The sequence below is a fragment of the Lates calcarifer genome, linkage group LG12 (assembly GCF_001640805.2).
Source record: "Lates calcarifer isolate ASB-BC8 linkage group LG12, TLL_Latcal_v3, whole genome shotgun sequence".
NCBI classification, from domain to species: Eukaryota; Metazoa; Chordata; class Actinopteri; family Centropomidae; genus Lates; species Lates calcarifer.
Genome location: NC_066844.1, coordinates 25,182,430 through 25,202,043, shown reverse-complemented (window position 1 = coordinate 25,202,043; position 19,614 = coordinate 25,182,430). Strand labels below are relative to the sequence as shown.

Sequence of the window (19,614 nt, the reverse complement as noted above, 5' to 3'; positions counted from 1 at the left end):
AGAGGCGTCTCGTCTAATTAGCAGGATAAAGTCGACTTTAACAGCAACAATGCTTTTCCATTTCATTTGGTTTAACTCATCATACTGAGGCCTGTCGATCATGGATTAGACTGATGAATAATGAACGATCACCACAATGATAACACAAAATCTCTACAGGGACTCACAACATGAGGACAAAAGCTTTCTGTTTAATCATAGTGTATTATTCTCCACTTTATTATTACATATTGTAGTATTATCTGTTTATATACAGTATACTTTAGCTGCACTGTGTGTCCTTTTTAATTGTGAATCTATTCAAAGACAAACTTCCATCACCTTGTAATTATTATAGTTTTCTAATGTTGATAGTCTGTGTTAATATGACAGATTATAGCCTATATTTTATAGATTTAGATATAAATAAAGCACATTTCTGGTCACTGGCCAAGACACTGTGCTATATAGCTTTCTTATTTCAATTTATTACATAGTTTTTTTCAGTCTATTGTTTACTCTATTGTACTAATCTGTACTTTTATGTAACTTTTTATGTTATATAACTTGGTTTATGAAGTTCTGTACTTTTTTCTTTGCTCTTTCCTTTATTAATTCTTAACTGGTCTGTTTCCGGTGCCGCAGCACCAAGTCCACACCCCCACCCCACCCCCGGTGATCAATAAAGTCTTATCTTATTTCATTTTATCTTATTCCATAGTGGGGATTTGTGCATCTGTAGATTATATCACCACCACTGTAGAAAGCTGGGTGTGTGGATATATTAAGAGAGTAAATAATACTACTCTGAAAGTGACATGATAATTATTATTGATATAATAAAGATAATAATCTTTTCATTTGCATCTAAATACATCTGCAGCTTTCTACCACTCTATGAAAAAATTAATATTGGTAAAGGGGTTCAAACTCCTAAATATAGCCAGAGGTCATGTCCATGAAGGCACATAATACAAAAGTACATGTATCTTTGAGGAATAATGTGGCCTAGACTTGTTTCTTGACTGTTGTGGTATGTGCTGACATGTCGTTGCTTTGGCTCAGGAGACACCTAGCGGGGAAATCAGCTCATAATCCCAGTTACTTCAGACAGATGACAGCCTGACATGTTGTTCATGTAAAATGAATTAGTAGAAACTAGAAATGCACAAAAATGTGATTTTAATGAAAATATTGTCCCTGAATAATGAATGAGATAAAATATCATAAAGGCAACTTAATCATGCGGGTTCTTTAAGTCTAATATTGTCATTTAATAACTATATTTCAGGCTGTTTTAACTTATTTTAGCTATCTGTCAGAGCATCACACACACATAGGAGAGCATATCAAAAACATTTTACATGATCATGGGTACTATCAGTTTGAAACAACATCAGCTCAATTTACGCCTACATTTATTTAGGAGCAGCAGTAAATTTCAGCATCGCAGCGACTCCGATGAGGTACAAATATTTCTGTTAAAAAGAAGTCATTAATTTATTGTTTATTGTTTATTATTTTATTTTGACTCAGGCACCTCGTGGTCAGCTTCACCAAACAGAAACATTTGGGGTCCTTCTACTTCACGTGTGCGCCTGCTGCTCTGCCATCGTGAGAGGAAACCATGCCGAAGTCAAAGAGAGACAAGAAAAGTAAGAAAAAATCCGTTCACATTGTGTTTTGTACGAACACATTAAGCGGATATGTTTTATAATCTGGTTTCTTGTGAGTAACATTTATCTGCAACAACAGGAAATTAACGTAAGTGAGCAAACAAGCTAACGTTAGCTTCTCCTGATGAGGGAAACACATTAAACTGAAGTTAGCATCTGATTCACAGGATTCACTGATAAGAAATTCTGTTTTAAAGAGTCTTCAGCTTGTCTGGGGTACCGTGAACCAGGTTTGACAAATCTAAGTGTAGTGGTTTTTGATCTAGACCTGGTCTAATGCGGTCTGGATGAGATAAAAGCAGCCAAGTTACCCTTCATTTATACTCAGGAATAAAATGAAGGTTGCTCAAATTTGAGAGTTGGTTTCAAAACAAATCACATGGATCAGAAATGCTCAGATATATAATTTTAGTTTTCTGTAACTCTCCACTGAAGTTGTGAATCGCTAGTTAAAGATATTCAGGGATCCTGCAACAGTTAGAAATCAAACTCAAACTGACTGCTTTTCACATGATCATCCCTTTAGTCTCATTAACGAAGACAGCCAAGAAAGGACTGGAGTTAAAACAGAAATTAATTGAGGAGGTGAGTGTTTTCTGCTCTGGTTTCCTGTCAAACATATATATATTTAATCTTAATCAGAGTTTGCTGAGGCTGTTGACATGTTTCACACTAAACTCTCCTCCTGTTTGTTTTTTAGTTACGGAAATGTGTGGACACCTACAGAAACCTGTTCATATTCTCTGTGGAAAATATGAGGAATAACAAGCTGAAAGACATCAGGACAGCATGGAAACACAGCAGGTAACGGCACCTCAACCACCTGCTGGTTTGACTTTTTCATTGATTTAGGGGGGCACTTTGCTGATTTTACACATGGGGGTCAATTTACTTGTGGAAGCCATTTTATAGTGTGTTCTCTTGCTCTGGATGGAGCTACTTTTATGTATTTTAAAGATGACCCTAACAGTGTTATCAGGGTTGACATTTATATCAGATAGCTTGTGTTTGACGTGGATTTACAAAGACAAGGGCATTTACCAGTCAGGGTGGATCAAATCTAAATCATTATCAAGTTTGCATCAGAGGAACTGCAGGTTGTTTGACCCATATTAGAGGTGAAAAGTCAAGATATTTTGGCTTCTTCTGCTTTGATTATTTTGAATTTGTCTTTTGCAATTTTCCCAACTTTACAAAAGTTCAAAATGATAAGCACTGGAGTGCCCCATTGAACTGGTGTCAGAGGAAACAATTAAACTGGACTCTTCTCTGCTCCACAGATTCTTCTTTGGCAAAAATAAAGTCATGATGGTCGCCTTAGGAAAAGGAGAGACAGACGAATACAAAGACAATTTGCACAAGGTAGGTGAAGGGGTTAAGCTAGAAAATATCACAGTGACCACAGTTATCTCGCAGTAACTTCAACTATTTATTGCCTTTTGATAACGTGCAGGTCTGCAAGTATCTACGAGGAGAAGTGGGCGTACTATTCACAAATAAAACAAAGGATGAGGTACAAGAGTAAGTAAGGCTTCAACTCACAGTCCATGGTCGCACTGATAAATCATATATTGTTCATGAATTTTCTTAATGATTTTCTCATTGATAGGTATTTCAGTCACTTCAAAGAGATGGATTTTGCGCGGGCAGGGAACCAGGCACAGATGGATATAACTCTGGATGAGGGACCCCTGGAGCAGTTTCCTCACTCTATGGAGCCCCAGTTGAGGCAGTTAGGACTCCCCACTGCTCTCAAGAAAGGTAAGATTTAAAAAATGTTTCAGTACTTTAACAGTTGGTGTTTCATATCGTGTGAATATAATGGTCTCATTTTTTGCCGCTGTTATTCTAGGAGTGGTAACACTGCTGAAGGACCATGAAGTTTGTAAGGAGGGAGATGTGCTAACTCCTGAGCAGGCTCGTATTCTGGTGAGCTCCTGACTCCTGACTCTTTGATTTGTGACATACAGTGTTGTGTTGCATTTGACCGACTGTTGAAACCGGCTCCTTTTTTGTCCACAGAAACTCTTTGGTATCGAGATGGCAGAATTTAAGGTGCAGATCAAATGTATGTGGAACTCAGAAACAGGCGAGTTTCAGAACTTTGCTGGTGAGGAAGAGTCAATGCAGGAGAATGAAGACGAAGAAGAAGATGATGATGATGATGCAGAATAAAATGTCTGCGTGGACAGGTCCTTCTTTGCCAGCCTGAGCACCAGAGTGACACTGATGTTGAATCCATTCATCCTAACTGCTTGTGCTGCCCCTGGACTCTGTAACCTCTCTCACCTGTCCTCCTTTCAGCCCCAAAACATGAACTTCTGACCTGAATTTTAAGCTTTGGACTGAATTTTTGTTCAGAAAACACTGGTGACTGGAGTCAAGACTCCGTAATCCTGTACATGTAATCATCTTGATGCCATTTGTTTTGTCAAGATTTGTCAACATCATGACAAAAAGTGTTGTATTGCAGTACAAAAGCAGTAGTTTTGTATTGTATTCAAGTACTTTTCTGTTCAAACCCAAACCAATTTGATGCATTTATGTTTAAGAAAAACATTTTGTTGATGTGAGAACATTTGTTTCCTTTTTAATGTAACAGTTTAATTAAGGCAGGCTCCAGAAAAGGTTGTTTCTCCCTGAAAAAATATCTTGTCATCTTTACATTTTATACATTAACAATGAAGTGTTCTTACAAATTAATACTTAATGGTCTCCGATTGATCTGTTCAAAAGAAATGACAAATTTTAAGTGTGATTTCAGGGGGAAAAAAAAGTAGTTAAGTAACTAAGGAAGATTAGTGGATCTAATTTCTGGAAGAAAAAGCTCGAATGATATTTAGTTTGGCTCTATGGAAAAAAGGGGGGTCCTCATCTGAAGTAGTTTGGACACTCGTGGGCTACAAGATTCCAGGCTTCATTGAAGGCAGCGACCACTCTCTCATCCAGAGGACCCTCCTCTGCAGCAGCCAGGTTCTGCTTAAGTTGCTCCATGCTCGACATGCCGATGATAACTCCATCTCCAAGATCACCCTGTAACCGCAGACGATGCAGGAAGTCAGGAAAAAAAACACAACATACTTTGGATGGATTTCATTCATTCAGGTTGACTCGTAACATTTTAAAGCGAAGCATCAATTCAACCTTTGACTCTGTGGTGTTGAGGATAGATATACAAAACCTGACCAGACCCTTTCAGATGGTAAAAGAGCTACGAGTTCAGCGTTAACAGATGGGCAGTCTCAGTTCTAACAATTCTTTGTTTCTGAAAGATTTTACAAACCATGCTGGTAATTATGTGTGAATCCAACTGTAACATAGTGCATCACCAAAAACAGTAGGTACCTTAAGTTGGGAGTGATGGTACATCCAGCGCATAGCAGCAGAAGTCATGCTGGGTTTTTCTGAGCCGATACACCGTCTCCAAGGCCTTTAGAACTAGATCTATGGCCTCGAAATGACTTTGCTTCCAGTATCTTACACAGAAGAGGACACAGGCACAGTTAGGTGACCACAGACAGAGACACCACAGACATAGCTAATATGCAACAACAGAAAACATGTAGCTTGTACTTAGGAGGTCGGTTACCTGTCCCGATATGCTGCAGCCCAGCTGTTACCAAAGAATCGTCCTGCAGGCTGGGAACCATCTTTGTCTTGGTAATGATATTTCCCTGTCAGGAGGCCACCTGGCAGAGGCGAGGTAATGCAATGCAGTAATACATTTTGATAAAACGTGGAAAGTCAGAGGACGTACTAAAACACTGTACTTAGTTTGGCACAGCTGTGCTTTGAGCTACAGTGAATACTAATGTCAGTATGCTAATGTGACACTAGATATCATGCCACACTAGAGATGATTCATGAGTCTCTTCCTCTGAACACAACAATATAAATGCTGAGGTGCAGACAGAAATCAGGTAAACAGCACCTGCTAGAGGGTTGTATGCGTAGAATCTCATCCCGAAGTATCTCAGACATGGAAGCAACTCTGTCTCAACCTGTCTTGTAGTGGCATTGTACATCCCCTGAGAAAGGTTGTAAGAGTCAAACGTTAGGATACAAACAGCAGTCAAAGAGATTAAATCAAAGTGTTTCAAAGTTGTTTTAAAAAGTGCCAGAATACCTGATAAACTGTGGGAGCGATCCAGTTGTTGTGTCTACAGATGGTCACGATTTCAGCCACTTCCCATGATGCATAGTTTGATAGGCCAAACTCCTTGAATTTTCCCTGAGGGTGATTTTCAAACACAGAATCATATTAAATGAAATACTGCTTGTGTTGTGCTACAGGAGGTTTCAAGGTTTCAGCAACCTGCTCAGAGAAAATAAGGTCTCTGGTCTGTGTACCTCTTTGTGGAGGTCGTTGCAGGCCCTGAGAGTATCCTGGATGGGGTTTTGGTGGTCGGGGGCGTGGAGGTAGAAAAGGTCCACACAGTCGGTCCGCAGCCTCTGAAGGGAGGTTTCCAGCTGGGACCGCACGCTCTCCGGCTTCAGCGTCTTCCCATCCCAGGGGTTGGCCTTGGTGGCGATGCTGACTGTCAAACAAACAATGAATTCAAAATAAGACATTTGAAGGTTTACTGCAGCAAACAGAATGGTGGGTTCTCTTTTATCTCCAAGCATAAACCTGACATCAAAACACTGTGAGTATATTATCGAAACTCTGTGACAGGAGCTGGAGATGCAGGGTTTGGAAGGTGTGGGCATTTAGAAAGTGGAGTAGGAGCAATTCCTGTCTCTTGCGAGTCCTCAATACTTAACTACTGGAGTACCCCTTTAAGTTAACAGCTTTTATTTATATGCTTGTTTGTTATTTAATGTTTAAAACGGTTGAATTGCCTGGGGACCATAAAACCCGTGGCTCATAGTTCACGGTTTTATCCATGAAACAAACATGACAACACCGTCCTGACGTTGTTAACATGGGCCTTTGGTTGGACGGGGTCTTTTAATTCCCATGATTCCAAGCTGGTGCCACCTGCCCGCCAGCAGGTACGCTGTCTAACGATTTGCTGCTGGGTTAGTTCACCTGAGATAACTCCAGTATTTCTGCCTCTGTTGTACCTGTTTTCGGAAGATTCATGCCCCCTATGACGGTCTCTGACTTCCCATCCATGTACATGAAGGCTGTGTCCAGGTGTTTGTGTCCCCGGTCCAGGAAAGCCTGCACCATCTCCAGGCTCTGCTCGGCGTCCGCTCGGCCGCCGAACGCCATAGTTCCCAGTAAGGAAACCGGCCGCTTCGCCGAAGACGACGACATGTTCCTACGAGCTGTAAACCTCGGTAAATGTCTGAGCACGTCTTTGATAATGTGACTCTGCCTGTACAGTCCTCCTGTTATTACCCACTGCATGCTACAGTTACGGCAGCGAGCAGCGTGACGAAGGGCAAAGGTCGTGGTGGAAGTGGTTATTAGGGAGCGTCGTAAAGTTACTTAACCAGTTTCAAACGTAACATGTGCTATAAAATCAAGTCGGCTGTTTGGTCTCTTTGCCTGGCTGTAGCTGAGGAAGCTCAAAGTCCGTTTTCTGTGACAGCTTCCTGTTGTGTTAAACCTGCACGTCAATATTTGTCAAAGTCTCTTCGTTGCATCGGTTGCAGGGTTTTTGCCACACTACTGTGGATGTAGTGTCTGTAATTCTTATGTTTAACCACAAGATGGCAGCAAATCACCATTCATTTTATTATGTTCATGAGTTTCTCCTACCTTCAGCATTGAGCATTGAGTATGTTGTCCCAGATAAACAGCAGATGTGATTAGCTCAATACTGCACGGTGAGTGGAAGTAAATTCATTTCTTTAGGGGCCCCTGAGGATCTTGGATCCCTTGTATCTAAATTTAAGTTGATTTAATTGTGTGGAGAAGATTAGGAAAAGGTTGCTTTCATGGTTAAAACTCATTAAAGCCATTATTATTTCGTTATTGGTTCTTGCTGCAGTAGTTCAGGAAGTGTAACGGGGTCTTGCAATGACAGCTACATTATTAGATCACTACCTTATTTTAGTTTTTGTGTTCATGGACACTGGTGTTTTAAGGCCCAGAAATAAACATAAACAAAGTAGTCCTATCGTCGGTTGAACCACTTTGCTTGTTGCAGTGAATGAATGACTCTTGTTCTGTGTCCCAGCTCTGGCAGCACGCATCGTGTATAAGCTCTGATATGTCTGATCTAATCAAAGCAACATGCCGTGTAGCTGCTTCCCTCCGAGGTTACACGCACAGCGGTGACCCGGGACTCTTTGGGGGTCATGAACACACATGCGTGCAATGAAATCTTTGTTTAGAGAGCAGCAGCAGTCAGCCCGGGCGGTTGACCCTTTGACCGCACCATCAGCTGTTTGCCCTGCAGTGACCACTATCTGCTTCAGACCCTGCCCTGCTCCAACCCCAAACATCCTCTGCTCCTCCACAGGCGATTGTATATCACTTCCGCTTTTCCTAGATGGTCCCACCAACCATGATGAGTACCTTGAATCATCCGTGGTGCGGACGTCTGTGCGTCAAAGCTCCGTGCGCACAGCTTTACGCGCTCTCTCTCCATCAATACTTTCTTATTCAACCAATAAACGCCGCATGGTTGGAGAGAGTGAATATCATCATATCAAAAGTCTCTAGTTAAACACCAGATAACGCCTTAAGCTCGCAAACATATCAGCACAGGTCTCCAGGGAAACGTTATATCGACGTCTTATCGCTGTTGTTTTTAAAGTTACGAATCAAATCTGAACGCAACGAAAACTTTTCTTCAAGTCTCTTAGTTTGTCGGTGCACATTTGCAGGCTGTGGGTCGCTGAAGCTCAGGATAATAGATGGCACTCTGCACAGCCCCCCACCCCACCCCCCAAAAAACTCCCTGCCATCATTACCAAGTCAATGGAGGGAGGCAGAACGCGCTCAGCCTCTTCGCGCGTCTTCGCCCGTCAGTCCAACATCTGCAGTGAAGAAGCGTAGGTGAGCTTCAGTCCGTGTCACACACCGACAGAGTCTGAGAGGGAGAAAACACGCGGCATGTGATGGCTGTGTCATTTTTGGTCAGTGCTGGTCATCTCCACGCGGAAGATCATTTACGCGCCTTTTGAGTTCATTCAGCACCGCTTGGATTTCTTTATTCAGCTGTTTATTTATTGGATGATTTTTGCTTCATAACCGTCTGCGTTATACTCATGAATGAGTTTGTTATCAACTCATACTTTGTAAACCTGTAGACCAATCCAAGGAGTGGAAAATGAATAGTGTTATTTTTTGCTTTTTCTTAATATTTATTAAAGAAGCTCACACAGTGCGTTATGGCATCGCCAGCAACCTGCAACCTTATATGTGAGTAACCTTTTTCCTATGTTCTTTAACTTACTTATTTTCAGTTAGTCCACAGACTCTTCAAAGATAATGTTTGCTCTCCATCTTTACTGAGATGTTTTTACTGCCTCACATTCCCTTTGAAGAAAACTGCTGCTTCACCTGCACATGCACAAACTTGTGCCAAAGACTCAACCAGAGGCAGAAATCTTGTTAAGTATTTTCCTCCTGCTCCTGAGGTATCAAACCAAACAGCAGCTGGATGACACATCTTTTTAGTGAATGCTGGAAGATGCAGTTTGATGATGTTCACTCTCCATCCATGGTCTTTACTTACGTCCATACTTAATATCACTGTAATTTTCATGATTATATGCTGGCTCCTTGTGGATGGTCTGTGCTGCATTCCTAACTCTGTCAGAGGCTGTTTGTTTTAAGCCCCTCAAAGTGAAGAGCCAGTCAATTATAACAGGTATTTTAAACCCCAGAATAATAAATACAGAGGTTGAATTATGTGAGAGGAGTTTCTCTGCTCTTACCCACCACTAACAATAAGGTCTTTCATATGCAATTATGTGTACAGGTGGAGGTGATAGTGATTACTGTTGTTTATGTGATGAGCAGCTGGATGTTGTCCTAAGATTCCCGCTGATCTCCATATGTCGGAGCCTTCCCGTCTGTCCTTGGAGAGTTACCAAAGGAGAAAATATTTCAGAGATCGTGTTGCACTTTTTTTTTTGGTCTGAGCGTCCCTCAGTGTGTGCGGTGCGGCGAATGGTGTGAAGACATCACTGGCACCTCAGCCTGTTTAACCCAGACAGACTTTTTGTGTAAGATGGGACAAAACATCGCAGTTGAAAGGCTCACCCTGTTTTACCCCGGGGTGAAAATGTTAACTGCCTCCTCTTTCTGCTGACATTCAGTCTCATATATGCACAAGTGAAAACATGTATGTTGTACTGTATTTCCAGTGAAAACACCATAAATGTTTCGTGTGGATTGTCTGGCAAATGGTGGCATGATTTTGTTTTATTCATTTATTGTGAAAACATTGTGCAGTGAAGTGGTAACTGGTTGCAGAGGTTGCAGTTTCATATGCTTTTGTTTCCCAGCAAACCTGGCTCACATCTAAAACATTTTCATCTTGTCTGGTTATGATTTTTTTTTTTTTAACTTTTGCAGTGGAGGAAGACATTTTTTTCTGCTTTCATGTTCATGCCACCCCCTTAGAGACTTTCTGGTAACACATTTCAGGTGAATATTGGGTTCAAGTTGAACTGCAGGCAGCATCTTGTGCTCTGTAGCTCAGTATTCTCAAAGGTGATGCATGAGGAATTCCCCTTAAGTCTTTAAAAATACCTAAACCAGACACCATAAGCAGCCTTACACCTCAGCACAGGTAAAGCCCTCACAGGCATTAAGTCATCGATGAGCGGAAAATGCCTCATTCAGTCTTTGTCCATCTATCTTTGCTGCACCATTTCTTACAGTGCTCGTAAATTCCCCCTTGGCTGCCATCTGTACATCTGTAAAAACACTGCAGAACATTTTGACACTTTAAGTATTTTTCACCACTGTTTTCGTTCCAGGCCCAATGTGTGCGTGGATAGGGAGGTGACGCTGGTCGCCCAGAGGCAGCCGTGTGTGCAGGCCTTCACACGCATGGTTAAAGTGTGGAAGCAAGGCTGTGTGGGGCAGTCATGGTGCATGGGATATGAGAGACGGTGAGTAATGCACCTCATTTGTGGTCTGTCTGCTCCTCCCTTTGTGCAGTCAAAACCTCTGACTCTGTTCTTATGCAAACACTGACAACTTCACCTGCAGGGGATGTAGTATTTCTCTGATTAAGCTCTGGCTGCAGCAAGGCATTAATTAATGGGCTTGTGTAGTTTCCATGAGTCATGCAACCAGAAGAATTTATCAGAGAGGGAATGATCCGTCTTTTAACTCCATCTCCAAACAGCATCAAACAGGATGAGCTCTGACTCCCTGATCTCCTCCTTCCTCTTCATCTCCCTCGCCCTTGTTCTGTAATCACTGCTTTGAACCTCTCATACACTTAAGTGCAAGGTGTAGTCCCACTTCACCGAGCTTACCGTCTATTTAACACACAGACGTCTCTGCAGCCAACATTCCTTTGAAGGAGAGTCCTAATGCAAACATTTTAGCCTGTCTCTCTGTGTCAGTTCGAGGAGTTTCTGCTGCTCACACTCGCTTTCTTGTTATTTATTTATTACTGTGCCACCCAGTCAAAGCCTGCTTTGAAGGCAGTCAAGGCCACAATTACTCGCTGTAAACAAAATGTATTTCCCACAATGGGTAATGACTGTTCAGCAATGAGAGGGGTCCCAAAGTACAGGGAGAGGCAGCAGAGTCTGCCAGTCTCACACTTGAAAACAGTCTGGGAAAATTGTTGAACATTACACTGCATGTTACTTAAAAGACTGGGAGCTGTTTGAGCAGATTACATGTTTGTTTTTCCTAATCTACTGATATTCACCCACATGAAGCTTTAAGAATTATATGTGCCAAATATTTAGTCGGATAATCCTTATGCATATGCAGTGTATACGATCTCACACACACACACACACTTGTTGTTTTGACTCTTGTAGGATGTTGGCTCTTGAATTGAATTTATAACTGCCACTTAAGCAGGTTTGAAAGTTTTTTACTTGTCGTTTTGACAGGACGGCATATTACACAGCGTACAGACAAGTGTACAGACAGGATTATCAGACTGTGTACAAGTGCTGCCCTGGATTTTCTCAACTTAATGGAGAAGCAGGTTGTCTCTATCGTAAGTATCCTCATTCTTTACATTTTTCAGTTTTCTCTCATTGAAAGAGTTCAAAGAAATTCCCATTTGTCAGGTTTTTCATTGATTGCGATCTTTTTTTATGTGTGGAACAGAGAGAATGCGTAGGTAGGTGTGTTTACTCAAAGGCAATATGTCTTTTCCTGACTCAGCAGGAGGACGGATGCTTCAAACATCACCTCACCATTGGCACAGACCTCTGAATGAAAGGTTTTCAGAGAGAGGTCAAAAGGGTCAAGAGGTGGTTTGCCCATCCAGACTCCTCAGCAGATGTTGTCAGTCAGTGCCATGTCTGCAGCACTTGTGTTGTTGCAACAGTCCCACAGGGTTTAGATGTGGACTTTGGGAGAATAGTTCCCCAGTGTTGAAAGAGTTGAAGTGTCATCGTCTCAAATTTGATTTGTGTGATCTTGTCTATCAGCAAAAACAGTTGTGAGTGAGCTCATGGCTCTGCAGTGCTGCTGAAGTTTACGATCGATACCCTGTCTAGCAGGTTCTTTACAGCGGACAGTACAGCTCTAAATGTTTAAATCTTGGCTCTCATCCACACGGTCATGCCATCCTTCTCATTCAGAGGTGCGACATGGCAATGCAGGTCAGAGGATCGCATTATGGAAATGAAAACAGACAAGCCCATCCAGTGTTTAACCCCACCCATCACAGTGAAGCCCTGAAAGCAGTACCCCACAGCAGAGACCACCTGCTGATCTGCACAAGAAGAACAAAGAAAAACAAAGACGAATCTCCGCACCGTAACACCGATCCACGGGTCCATGTATGGACAAGTAGTTCTGTCGGTCACACTGAGGCTGCCAGCGGCTCATCTCCTTGTGGATAAGCTTAGCTTCACACCACTGAGACCAAGGAGCCTCCTTTGATGGGATTTTACAGCCAGTGATCCAGATTGCATTGCCTGCATACCATGGACGAACCCTTGGCAAAGCCTTCCTGTAAACAGTTTGTCCCCCTGTCCGGTTGACTGACGAGTAAGTTCTCTCTTCCCTGTCCTCTGTGCCCTGCCTGGAAACAGTCGGTGTGCCTAACGCCCAGCCCTCACACCCCCGCTTACCGACACACTACTCTGTGGGATAGCCCTCTGATGGGAAGTGGCTGGGCCGGAGAGCAGGAGAAGATCTCCTGGATGTGCCTGTCATCAGTGTCTTATTATGGCATCAGTGCTCTCTTCAAAGAGCTCTTTGTTTCCAGAGAGAAGGTTACAGTATTAAATTATACAAGGAAGCATTACGCCGTCTACTCTTCTGCGAGTCTGGTTTGTTTTAAAACACTCGTAAAGAAACATCTTAAAGAGACATCCCTCAAGACTGCCCAGTGTCCCCCTTCACTTAAGTAGACTGGGGGTGTTTTGTTTCTCCCCTCGCGTGACAATGGCCGCTCTCTTCGATGTGAGATGGGGCTTTTATCTCTGTAACCAAAGACGTGGCAGCACTTTGAGATGGGACAAACTAATCACCCTTTTCTCTGAGCCATTGAACTGGGATAAAAGGAAGCTCACACTGCAATCCTCCCTCTCCCACTCCTGCGCACTTTGCTATGCGCTATCTGTACTGTACCTCAGTCAGCACAATACAATCTGTGGGGCTGTTTTCAACAGCACCTCCAACATCCAAAGCGGGAAAAAAAATCTGCTTTGCAAAATCTACAGCTTGAGCAAATCCCCCTGAAAACCCCCAAATGACGGGAAGATTGGGAAGATGGGAATGCTTTGTGTTGAGATAGTGATTTAGTGTCTGGCACTTGCTGCCCCCCCCTCCTTTCCTCTTTCTCTCGGTGTGTGTTCCCTAATAAAATGTCAGTGTAAGGTAATTAGACTAATGACCTGTGGTTATTGTGAGGCAGTTGAGCGGAATTTGAGGGTCTAATCGTGTTGTAGACACAGCACACACAGTGGCTGAGAAGTGGCTGCAAGTTGAGTGGTTTGTCCTCCCTCTGGTTCAGTCGTGTGTTTTTTCTCTCGCTCTGTATCCACCCATTGTGCAGATGTTAACGTCCTCTCACAGTATTACAATTCATACACTCAGCTGCTGCGCTCTCCAGCATTCTTTTCTTAGCATAATTAGTCACATATTTGGAGAAAGACTATACCACAGCACAGCAAACGTCTGGTTATTTTCACATTTTTATTCCTCTGTTTTTACCCCACCACCCTCTTGTTTTCCATATCTTTCTGTTTCAGGCTACTATCATCTAATTATGAAGGTTTATGGGTTTTCCATTGACACAATAGCGTTGATTCAGAGTTCCTGAGCGGTTTGCAAACATCTGAGATTTGGGAGTTTTTGTTTTCCAACTTCTGATTTTTTCCAGCATCATTGCGCAAAGAATGCTTAAAGTGGAGAATCAAGCTAAAGCCCTTCCAGTGCTTTGATCATATAGGGATGCATTTGTGCAGCTCAGGATTAGTTTAATGATTGATTTATCAGCAAATTACTGATTTGATTACTTATTTAGTGTATAAAATGTAAAACAAATGTCCATCACAGTTTTCAGTTTCAGATGCCTGTTTTTGTTGAACCCAAAGTTACAGTGATCGGCATTTTTGCTCAAAATGGCTTTTGAGTAAAACAATTAACCACTTATGAAAAGACACACATTAAAACCAGGTATGAGTTTTAATGTTGTGTCTGATCAGTGTAGTTCAAAATCAATTTTCTGTCCTGATTAAGATCTTAGAGCTACATCTGTTCAAAGGTTTAACAACACATCTAATCACTTCTTGTTTACAAAAACTCAGCCAGGTGACTTGTGGGGAGTGAAGTGTTTGAAAACTGCAACTGCAAAAGTGCAACCGAGGCGACTTTTGTGTGTTTTGTAAAGACTCCAATTGGCTCGATGACTATCTGGCTCTTCTGAGAGGTGAAGAGCTCTTGACTTTGTGATGGCGACTTCCTCCACTTAAAGGGGTTTGGAGGACCACTCAATCAGTGAGTTTAACCTTTTTACCTCAGCCAGTAGCCATGGGCCGGGGCGAGGACGGACGGGGGTTAGCCGGGAGTGGAAACGAACAGTTATGTTGATTGACGGCAACAATAAGCTTTGTGACAGGGGCTGAGGAGCAGGGACAATGGCTCCTCCAGTTTGTCGTCCTCGTTAACTGCTGAATAGGAACTGGCCCCCTTTTGTGGTGGGACCAGGCTGGCGAAGGTAGCTACATGTGAAATAGGCCCAGTAGCCAGAAGAGAGGAAATGGTCTTCTGTATGTCCATGGGTGGTCTTTGTGTTTGTGTGTGTGTGTGTCATGGAACACAGCAACAACTATGTCAGCGGTCATGGGGACGGCATTGTGCATAGCTGAACACAAACAGACACAGATCCAGACGCATACAGACAGAAATCAGCCAACTGAGATGTAACATGGAGAATTATACACCAGAACAGAGGTGTAATTTAAATGATTCATTCCATCAACACACTGCTCCTGGTTACACTGACTCCTTTTGATCTAATGAGCAACGTGCAGCCGGGAGGTAAGGTCAGCAAAGTACTCACAGCTACTGACCTGTCAAATATGAGGCTGTGAGCAAATATGAGTTTACTCAACAACTTGCAGTTTATTTGATGCCGTCCATGCTAACTGAGGAACATGAGGAGCAGATTGTTGAATTCCACTTTAGTCTGCCAAGCAAACGTGACTCTCGTAGTCCTCCGACAAGAAGTAGACCCAAAGAGAGACTCGGTTGACGTTTGCTGGACAGTTGCAGATTTGGACGTCTCACAAGACGGTGAACGTAACTGCGTGGAAACTGGTCGTGATGGCCAGCTCGTTAAAAGTACAAACTGATGCTTGTTTTTCAAATTAGTCTTCTGAAAACCTCCTGAACTGCTGCTGAATACTGTTCCAGGTCCAAACGCTAGTCCAGACAGACAGAGGCAATATTATCAAGCTGCAGGCATCGAGAGGGAAAATGTTTTGGGGCAGACGGACTATATTTTTACACTGGTCAAGTTGGGGACAGTTAAGTTTAGATATGCAGATTAATACAGTAGGTATAGGTAGTAAAAATACCTTCAGTGACATGATGGTGTTTTTCAGTCAGAAGCAGTGGTGTATGTAAGAACTTCAGGATATGTTGAACTGGCTGGTGTCCGTTCAGTTTTTCCTATATTTTTTAATATACAAAATGTTTCCTGTGTAGTCTGAGTGATATTCTCGCCATTATCCTGTCCAATTCACATCATTAGAGAAGCAAAGTGAGAATGTAGTGGGCCAAATATTGACTGTGACATCAGGATATGTTTTTTAAATCATGTTTTCTCTTTGTGATGAAACCAAGTGTCAATGTTGCTTCCCTCTCTTGGAAATAAGGCTGAAGGAAGGGTCTTATACCGATACACAACATGGTGTAAGATGCAGGAAAAGCTCAGATAATCTAATTGCAGGATCTTGCACACTAAGACGTTCTTGCAAAGCATTATTGTGCCTCCTTTGTCAAACTGACCTAGTGTCTAGCATAAATGGTATTTAAATCTTTCAAAGAAACCTGTCAGAGATCATCTGACATAGTTGGCCCCGGTTTTCACAGCAGCTCTTTGAAATGACACATTCCTCTGCAAAGCAAAACATGATTTGTTGCCTCAAAAATACAGTCCTCGGCTCCACGCGTACCAATTATGGCACCAAACGGAGCCCTGAGCGCAGGCCTTTGTGTCTGTGAATTACCCTTAAAGTGGTCTCCCTCTGGGTCGCACTCTGGGGGTTAAACAGATCGACGGAGCCTAAACAAACACAGGGCGCTGCCTCTGCGTTGATGCGGTCATCCCCTGCAGGAGCTGTAAGGGTGACACCTGCTCGTCGGGTTTTCAGTTTCTCGGCGCGAGCCGCTGACCCCTGCTCTGTCTGTCTCTTCTTTTTGTGGAAGCTGCTAATCCTCTCAGAGAAGGTGTCTTTGTAATAGAGTTGAGGCATTCACAGCGACAGACGAGAGTGAGTTTTATGCCACGCTGCATGCCACATTAAGGAATTATTTCAGGGAAGATTAAGCAGGGGGCTGGGGACGGGGGCGGCCCAAAAATGCCCTGGTTAGCTGCCAAACAACCCTGTGTGTCTCACATCTCAGAAGGGGGAATGTACATTCCCCTTGTTGTCTCTTAGCCATGCTTCCCTGAAGTGACTCTGACCTTTTACTGTGTTGCTGGTGATTTAGTTCATTTAAAGCCTTTTCACCACAATTTAGGAATGTCTCACTAATTTGATCTCTCACAGCTGGAGGTAATATCAATGTCCTGAAGAATTTGGATCCAGTTGAAACTGTGCAGTTAAACCCGACCACCGGGTAATGCTTTTTTTCTGCTCATCTGTCATCTGTTGCTTTCACCACATCAAAATTCCCTCACATTAGATAATCACAGAGGTGGGGATAGTTGTGTTACTGTGTGCCGTGGTACTGCAGTGTATCATGGCTTCTGTAGACACACAGTCTTGAGGAACTGGAAGTCATCATGGGCAGATAAGCAGCAGTGAGATGGTCTTCCTGTCGGAGTAGGATTTCAGTGGCTTCACAAATTGGGCATAATGTTGGATTATTAGTTCCTGAGCACAACATAGATTCATGATGTTTGCTGTGGTGCTCTGTTTTGTATAGGAGACATATCAGTTTGTTTTGGGTTGTATTTTGTACAGTGCTGTGTGTGTGTGTGTGTGTATGTGTGGGTTATTTGTTATAGACTCCCTGGATGGTCCAACTGTTGAGCAGGTGTCTGAGGATGGGGCCAGATGATAAGCGGATGTTTAGGCTGAGCGCCGGTCTCCACGGAGCCCTGTAAATCTACGGAGAAGACATGGATGAAATTGCTCAGGCTCATGTGCGATTATTAGAGATCACTTCTTCATGTCCTCCTCCTTGGTCTGGAAATGTTGTGTTATTCCCCGTGGCTGACATGATACAGTTGAAGCCAGAGTGAGCCAGCTTATATTTTCACACCCTGAAGCACGTTCTCATTTCCTCTGCAGAGCACTGTACCTTTGCCTCTGTTTAAAGGTATCTGGAGTGGATATTTAGATGTAATTGGAGGAAAAGATTACACTTCTTTTCATTAATTCAATAAAAATTCTCTATCTATTATTTATATTTTTAGTCTACAAATGTCTGAAAATACTTGAATATAGTATTCTAAGTAAAAATGACTGACTTAATTTGATGTTTTTTTGTCTGATCAGCTTCAAGTTACAGTGAAAATAAAACAAAGGAAAGCAGCAAATGTCTTAAAAGCTACAACCAGCAAATGTTTTTTCTTCATAAATGACTTAAATGATTCTTTATCAACTTGTTAGTTATTATTAATTTTCTTTGTTGATTGACTGATAATTTCAGTGCTAGATGTAATTTGCATTTGCAGTTATCTTGTTCAGTTCTGTTCATTTCACACCTTAATTGCATTACAAGTACAAAAAAACTAAAGGTTTAAATGATCAAAGAAAAAACCATAAGAACAAAGGTAGGATAAAGTTCAAATCTGTAGATGGGGGGGCAAACTGAAATAACCTCTGGGCTCGTTGAGGCCATCACCATGACCATATAAGGCCAATGAATGGCATCAGAACTGGCACCACCTGGTGTGATGATTGGTCATGCTGCCTCTGGTTGGATTAGATGGGCTAAAAAATGTGTATCTGGCAGAAGACTCTTGGTGAAACTGTCTTCCAGAGGACGCTTCCACAATCATGAAGAAAAGAACTGGCATTTAAATTCCTCTTGTGATTATCTGGACCGTGTTTTTTTTTTTTTTTTTTCACTCCCAGTGTTCACATGTAGCCAGTCAGGAAGAGCAATGATAGACATCAATCCTCTGGACCTGTCATCACTAAGCACTGTACTCTGCTCAGGAGAGTGCAAACAACAGGCCTGGCTTAAACAGCTGTCTTACTTCACAGGGATGTTAGCCTCAATGCACATCAGATAAGCACACATGTACTGTACGTGCACACACACACACACACAGTTTTAGGTGAAGGACTGTCATGATTAATGTGAGTGTTGTGTGAGTGTATGGAATGTGATGGTACACCTCTGAGGTGGATTCACATGTTCTGAGCTTCCCAGTGGCTCTCGCTGAGTATACGTCCCGGATTCTTTGAATTTCACATCTTAATGAGCGAGAGCAGCTTTTGACTTACAGGGATTTATGAACGTGGGGTCGCTGGTTCTCAAGGGATGGATGAGCCGCACTCACCCTGTGCCTGATCACACAGGCACATCTGTATGATCACTGCTCGTGACAACGATCAGATGTTCACTTAATCAATCACTCTCAGGTAACATTCTCAAACTGTGTGGGAAAGAGGCCGCCTCTCCTCTAAAAGTCACACAGGCTGTTACTGCCAGTCATGTTCTATGAAATGGAGTTTAGAAATTTCTTTTACTTGGCCTAAAGCCTGCCTCTGTGCTCCAAAAGAGCCAAGTGGTGGATTCCTCTTACATTGGTTAGTGTGAATGAAGGAGAATCAAGGTTCCTCTTCAGTCAGGAGTTAACAGGCCGATGATAAGGCTTTGATAGAAAGAGGTCAGTGAAACTGCAGATGTTGACATCTCATGGTAAGAGCCAGGTGTCTCTGCTTTGCTCACCTATTTTTTTTTTCTGTCTGTCTTCTTTTACCACCTTGTCTATCTGCACGACCACATGTAGCTGTGTGTAGCTACGGCGTGTGCTTCAATGGGGGCCAGTGTCGAGAGGGATCCACCCAGCTTTGCGACTGTCCTGCGGGATTCAACGGACCCAGCTGCCAGTACGGTGAGTAGCAACATCCTCCTCTTCTTTCCGTCTTTGTGCTCCATTTCTTCGCCCCACCCCGTCCTCGTTGAGTGTGAGAATAAAACATCATATGT

General features: G+C 42.7%; 3 protein-coding genes across 3 annotated transcripts in view; 2 read left to right on the top strand and 1 right to left on the bottom strand.

Moving 5' to 3' along the window:
* The first annotated feature begins 1,526 nt into the window (after positions 1 to 1,526).
* mrto4 (MRT4 homolog, ribosome maturation factor) lies at positions 1,527 to 4,358 on the top strand. The gene is made up of 8 exons (XM_018686886.1): positions 1,527 to 1,634; positions 2,182 to 2,240; positions 2,356 to 2,459; positions 2,936 to 3,017; positions 3,109 to 3,176; positions 3,265 to 3,416; positions 3,508 to 3,584; positions 3,678 to 4,358. Exons 1-8 carry the CDS (start codon positions 1,607 to 1,609, stop codon positions 3,828 to 3,830), a joined length of 723 nt encoding a protein of 240 aa, XP_018542402.1. The 5' UTR covers positions 1,527 to 1,606; the 3' UTR covers positions 3,831 to 4,358.
* akr7a3 (aldo-keto reductase family 7, member A3 (aflatoxin aldehyde reductase)) lies at positions 4,230 to 7,203 on the bottom strand. The gene is given in 8 exon segments (XM_018686885.2): positions 4,230 to 4,688; positions 5,001 to 5,066; positions 5,068 to 5,131; positions 5,245 to 5,344; positions 5,587 to 5,683; positions 5,782 to 5,886; positions 6,006 to 6,193; positions 6,723 to 7,203. Coding segments are annotated over 8 exon segments (1,071 nt in total). The 5' UTR covers positions 7,012 to 7,203; the 3' UTR covers positions 4,230 to 4,526.
* Positions 7,204 to 10,549: 3,346 nt separating this feature from the next.
* The window catches only part of megf6b (multiple EGF-like-domains 6b), a 48,002-nt gene continuing 38,937 nt past the window's right edge, over positions 10,550 to 19,614 (top strand). The window contains exons 1-3 of the mRNA XM_018686874.2: positions 10,550 to 10,679; positions 11,646 to 11,755; positions 19,415 to 19,519. Coding sequence (XP_018542390.2) covers positions 10,618 to 10,679; positions 11,646 to 11,755; positions 19,415 to 19,519 — 277 coding nt within the window. The 5' untranslated portion in view covers positions 10,550 to 10,617. The remainder of the gene's footprint in view (positions 10,680 to 11,645; positions 11,756 to 19,414; positions 19,520 to 19,614) is intronic.